Below are 6,554 nucleotides of genomic sequence, written 5' to 3'. Positions count from 1 at the left end.
TGCCAAAAAATACTCTATCCGACTGGACGCTTGTAACGTCACGATCATCAATGCGTTTTAGTACATTAACATTCGGTGTAATTAAACAGATATATCATGTTATTGAGGGGTATTTGCGAAAAATACCAGTCTTGAGAATGAATTTCCCTCGCCTTACGGCTCGTGAAATTTAACATTCTCTCGACTGGTATTTTTCGCAAATACCCCCCCTTAACATGATATATCTGTTCACAAATATAGGTAGTGCATCATCCTCCAACAAGGATAATAACCAAACCTCAGACCCCAGCAAGGAGTGTACCAATGTTCATGTAACTGTTGTTGAAGAATATCAAACTAAAATTAAAGAAGTTTCTCAACTGGCACTAGGTTTAGATGATTCATTTTGGCTTGGTGATGGAGACCATCAAAAGGGTATGAGATTATTTACTTCTCATACAGGATTGCAGAAAGTAAAATGCGAAAGAAATAAACTAAAGGTATTATCTAGTTTTAATATTGATATTTGTGGCCTGGCAGTTACTCATGGTAATGACTTACTTATAGCTACTGATGGGCCAATACTGAAACAGATAAAAAATGGAAAAACTAAAATTGAAGACACTGCTTATAATCTGAATCCATATAATCCACAATCAATTTATATAACCAGAAAGAACAAGGTTATAGTAGGAGCTAGGAATAATACGAAAAACAAAGGTGTGGTGATTGTAATGGACAATTTGGGGAATCATGAGAGGGTGTATGGTAAGGACAAGACTAAAGATATTTCATTTACTCTACCATGGAATATAACTGCAACTAACAATGATAATATTTTTGTGATTGATGTTATAAATGATAAAATGGAAGGACGAGTAGTTTTGCTAGGCCAAGTTGACATTGTTAATACCTATTCTGGACATCCAGACATCAACAGTAAAGCTATACCGTTTACACCAATAGATTTAACAACAACACCAACAGACAATGTCATTGTGGTAGAAATGATCAACAATACTCTGCATATCATTAATAATTCAGGACAGCTAATAACCTACATTAGCACTAAATACAAAGGTATATTACTTCCATGTTCCATAAGCCTTGCAATGGTAGGACATTTTTGTATGCTATACATTGGAACTTATACTGATGAAAATAATAAAGACAAAGCCAAACTTTATAAACTGAATTTGATAGGTTGTTAATCATCAAGATTAAGTTGTTTATACCATATATATAGTTTCTTTATTGACATTGTCATATATTCAATGATCATCTGTACTTAAAGCCGATAAGTGCTTTGATGTGTTAACTATACATTCGTTTGATGTGTTTGAGCTTTTGGTTTTGTCATTTTATAAGGGACTTTCCTTTTTGAATTTTCCTCCGAGGAGTTGAGTATTTTTGTGATTTTACTCTTTACCAACCAAAAATTAAGCAAAAAGTTAGGTTTTACTGTCAATTTCTGCTTGATTTATATTATTTTGTTTATTTTGTTTATTTTTATATTCAGACATTATACTGCAGATAACAAATCAATACAATCATTCTTTGAACTTTGAATTCTACAAAAATAATATCACCTGATAAATTAGAGTAATTTTCAGATCTTTCAGACATATAAAACTATAGATACATTCAATACTAGTCAGAGGAATCTGTCAACCTTATATTCAAGAGAAAATGTATTCTCTTACACTTGAAATCTTTAATTTTATCAAATCTGATGTTTAAAGATTTTGTCCCCTGACATTATAATTGGATTTGTAATATTCTTAGCTTTGTTACTTACAAATTAGTAATATGGATTGTTTGATGTGTTACTCATGACAAGCAATGTATTCTTACCACATGGGCATCTACTAATAACCATTTGTGTGGTGACCATATGTTTTTATGCCCCACCTACGATAGTAGAGGGGCATTATGTTTTCTGGTCTGTGCATCCGTCTGTTCGTTCGTTCGTCCGTCCGTCTGTACCGTTGCAGGTTAAAGTTTTTGGTCAAGGTGGTTTTTTAACCGGATTTTTGTGACAAAAACGTCGGTTATTGATTTGGGGATGTACGGCGGGCGGCAACCAAATGTTGTCCGTGCATTTACTCATGAACCGTTCATCAAAAGCTTTTAAAATTTTAATATGTTGTTACTGATGACAAAATAGAGGTCAAGTTTAAGAATGACGATTTTGACTTTTACCGTTCAGGAGTTATGGTTCTTGAAAGATTGAAAAATGGCGTTTCCAGTCGTGTCCATGCATTTACGCATGAACTGTTCAACCAAAGCTTCCCAAATTTTAATATGTTGTTACTGATGACAAAATGGAGGTCAAGTTCAAGAATGACAATTTTGACTTTTACCGTTCAGGAGTTATGGTTCTTGAAAGATTGAAAAATGATGTTTCTAGTCGTGTCCGTGCATTTACTCATGAACTGTTCAACCAAAGCTTTTCAAATTTTAATATGTTGTTACTGATGACAAAATGGAGGTCAAGTTCAATAATGTCGATTTTGACTTTTACCGTTCAGGAGCTATGGTTCTTGAAAGATAAAAAAAATGACGTTGCCATTCATGTTATTGCATTTACTCATGAACCATTCAACCTAAGCTCTTTCAAATTTTAATATGTTGATACTGATGACAAAATGGAGGTCAAATCTGATATTGACGATTTTCACTTTCACCGTTCATCAGTTATGGTTCTTGTGATATTGCCAGGACACAAATAAATGTCAATAAATCCGGTTTGCTGTCGTTGTGACAGTCTCTTGTGATGAAGTTGAAGTCCAATAAACTTCTAACTTAGTACACATGTTCCCTTTGATATAATATTCCTAATTCTAATGCAAAATTAGATTTTTAACCCCAATTTCACGGTCCACTGAACATAGAAAATGAAAGTGCAAGTTTCAGGTTAAAGTTTTTAGTCGTAGTTTTTGAGGAAGTTGAAGTCCAATCAACTTGAAACTTGTTCCTTATGATATGATCTTTCTAATTTAAATGCCAAATTAGATTTTTATCCCTCTTTCACGGTACACTGAACATAAAAAATTATAGTGCGAGTGGGGCATCCGTGTACTGTGGACACATTCTTGTTATTTTGTAATAAAACATTTGTACCAGATATCTTTTTTTGACTGAAACAGTACATAAAGTTTATAAATAGGATGTCATGTTCTCTGGCACCCAACAACACAATTATCTATCACCTCCAGTTTTGATTTAATATAGTCTCTCAATAAAGTTTGTGCTATATAGAATGTATTTCTCCCTTATTTCGCCAAGAGAATCAAGAAAACACAACACATCTGGTGCCAAAAAAATAGGTATACCGTTAATGTTATACTATCAAAAGTAACTTAGCTTTGTTTCCCATCTGATTCAACCGAATTGCAGAAGGACACCTGGCATTAATTATTCCTGTCTTATCTTATTCACATATTGCAAGAATTCTCTAAATCATTAGAAGTGTATTTTTTGTAGTCTTATTCCTAAAAGGTAATCATAAGTAAAATTGAGAAAGGAAATGGGGAATGCGTCAAAGCGACAACAACCCGACCATAGAGCAGACAACAGCCGAAGGCCACCAATGGGTCTTCACTGTAGCGAGAATTCCCGCACCCGTAGGTGTCCTTCAGCTGGCCCCTAAAATATGTATACTAGTACAGTGATAATGGACGTCATACTAAACTCCGAATTATACACAAGAAACTAAAATTAAAAATCATACAAGACGAACAAAGGCCAGAGCCTCCTGACTTGGGACAGGCGTAAAATTGCGGCGGGGTTAAACATGTTTATGAGATCTCAACCCTCCCCCTATACCTCTAGCCAATGTAGAAAAGTAAACGCATAACAATACGCACATTAAAATTCAGTTCAAGAGAAGTCCGAGTCCGATGTCAAAAGATGTAACGATTTTTACAATGTTGAGTCAATATAGTTTCAGTTGAGATCATTATTATTTCAAGAATAAAAGTTAAACTTCCCTTTTTTATTCATTTTGTTTAAAACGATGTTTTTGTTATTTTGCTCTGCATTTATTATTTACTTTTCCCGGGCATTGGGGAGAAATTTTACTGCAAAAGATGTGTCAATAATTGGGGAAACAAGCTTTCAGAAACAATTTTTAAAATTTTATTTTAATTTAGTCTGTTAATCTCATTACAATTTAATTTTAATTTAATTTAATTTAATCTCATTACAAGCTACATTTTGCACAATGAATGCCAATTCAGAGAGACAATGTTTGATATGTCAGCCGATTATTAGGAAAACTGGTAGTTTCAATAATTTAAGACGAAAGTTATCAACTCCAAAAGATCATTGTTGCAAGTTTAATCCGTATTCAGTTATTCACACATGACCATTATCAGGTATACAATAGTTTTCTCACGTTTCCGATATCCTTATGTGGATTTATTTCCCTCTAAGCACGGTACCTTTATTTTTAGTTTCAGTTGGTACATAAACAAAATGCTGATATTTTACTAAAATAGGAACTTTTCATTCGCGAGTGTATTTAAACTTAAGTGGTTTACATGCTTATTTATTGATTTTGGTGCCCTTTGGTGCTTAACATTAGATGTCATTATTGATGCCAAGATGATGACTGTTAACACAGAGAAATGTCTCGCTTGTTATTTTGCTTATGCAAGTGTTGAAATTAAAATAGCAATACTTTAATATGCAAGTTATACAAATATTCCCAATAAATGAACCATGAGTGAAGGTACAAAGATAAACAATCTCCACGGAAAACGGATGTGATAATGCTGATATAACTGCATACCAAATACCATTGACTTTCCATAAGTTATTCCCTTTAAACAAACCTAAACACAAACATTTACTTGTAATCTATGTAAAAGTTTCAGTCAATGAACCATAATGTGTAGTTTTGTCTGTATTGGTATGTCGTAGTGACCAATACTGGCTTTTATACAACTGGGTGAAGGCGGGAGATGATTTAAAGCTCTCCGCACTTCTTGTGCGCACAATAGTGTCTTCTATGTGGTTCACTTATTTATTGTGAACACAAAGAATGAGTTGGGATGATATTGTGATTTACTGGTGGGAATGTCAAAATACCTAGTACTGTTTCTCTATTATGCTAGTTGCTTGATAATTGTCAAACTTTTTCGCCGTGATGGTTCGTCTTAAACTTTCTGATTTTAAGAAGTCGTTTTGATTAATAACAGGAACTAGCCCTCAACCACCTTGTCCAAAAGTATAAGTTTTTAGCTTGTACGTCTAAGTTGTAATTCTTGAAGTTCTAATTTGGTAAGCATGTTTGTTATGCAGCCATATTCTCTTGTTTTGTAGTCACCTCTTATAAAGCGTGCATGCATGCTGCTTGTTGTATTCGTTCCAAAAGGTTTGAATCTGTTACTGATGGGGTAATAAAAATCAAATAGAAGCATGTAGTGATGATTTGATGTGTGCGTCAGGTCATTAATATGACATAAAAAGAGTAATGGTCCAAGTACTGTACCTGTGGAACTCCCGAGTCCACTGTTACTTCTTCCGGCTGCTATTCTTCCTTTACTACTACTTTCAGTTTCCTCTGTCTGTGTTAGAAACATATTAAGCCAGTTGTTTAGGTGCTACACCACCAATTACTCACTCCAATTTAGAACGTAGGCCTACTCGGACAAAAAATAGTGCATTTGATGTCATTGTTTACTTAAACTAACCAACAAATTAGCAGAAATGAAACTTTTGGTGAAAGAGAAATATATTGAGACCATTTTGAGCTAAAATTTACTTGTTTATGAGTTTGCATTAACAATTGAGGATTAATGCACTCCTTAGTATACTTATTTAAGATTTCCAGAAAACCAGGGGTTATTTATAGTGGTACCTCTATTCAGAAGACCTCTTCTTTCTTATATGATTTTAAACATCTGTTGAAAATTGGCATGTAGAAAGCTGTTACATGTACGATTCGGGATATACCTGGTTTCTATGAAGTAAACTTAAGGTAAAATATTAAGAAAGCTGTGAAAATTGCAAAATTTGGTTGAACAGATAGGGACTTTTAATTATGACACCTTTAGTTGTCCTTGAATTCCGTATTCTCCAATTTATTATAGTAATTTCGGTAGTGTCAAAAAAATTTGAAAAATCAAGAATTGCTATGACAGTTTATAGCCCGGCGTCGAATGCGTTCATTAAGTCATAGGGTGGACTAGCAGTTGTGTTTCACATGAATGGCAATATCTAAATCCGTGGTTGTGATGTTAGGACTCAGTGCTTTTCAAGATGTTTAAGGATGTGCTTCCATGTGTTCTAAAAGTTTGCAAGGTATCGTTGTTAATGAGACTGGTATTTAGTTCTCTTTAGCATGTCTCCTTTTTTGAAAACACATGTAATGTTTGCGTTGTGCCAGTCTTCAGGTATTCCAGTGTCTATTGGTGTTTGGAGGATCAAATGGCAGTTAGTTCTGGTGCAATTTCGGTTGCATTATTTAGTATTGTTTGGAATACCATCTTGTCCAGATGCTATATATAGATGGGTTTATATCTTTTGAAGTTTTTCGATGACTTAGTGGTTATAAATAGTTCTGGTAT

At 33.9% G+C, this 6,554-nt stretch overlaps 1 protein-coding gene across 1 annotated transcript; it reads left to right on the top strand.

The window, feature by feature from the left end:
• Positions 1-215: 215 nt before the first annotated feature.
• On the top strand, positions 216-1,190 carry LOC139482989 (uncharacterized). The gene has a single exon (XM_071267020.1). It carries the CDS (start codon positions 216-218, stop codon positions 1,188-1,190), a length of 975 nt encoding a protein of 324 aa, XP_071123121.1.
• Positions 1,191-6,554: the final 5,364 nt, after the last annotated feature.

The sequence above is a fragment of the Mytilus edulis genome, chromosome 7, assembly GCF_963676685.1.
Source record: "Mytilus edulis chromosome 7, xbMytEdul2.2, whole genome shotgun sequence".
NCBI lineage: Eukaryota > Metazoa > Mollusca > Bivalvia > Mytilida > Mytilidae > Mytilus > Mytilus edulis.
Note: the sequence above shows the minus strand (reverse complement) of the source record. Positions and strands in the feature narration are given on the sequence as shown.

Bases quoted from the DNA above. Each gene is read 5' to 3' on its own strand.
- LOC139482989 (XM_071267020.1), top strand. From the start codon at position 216: ATGATATATCTGTTCACAAATATAGGTAGTGCATCATCCTCCAACAAG.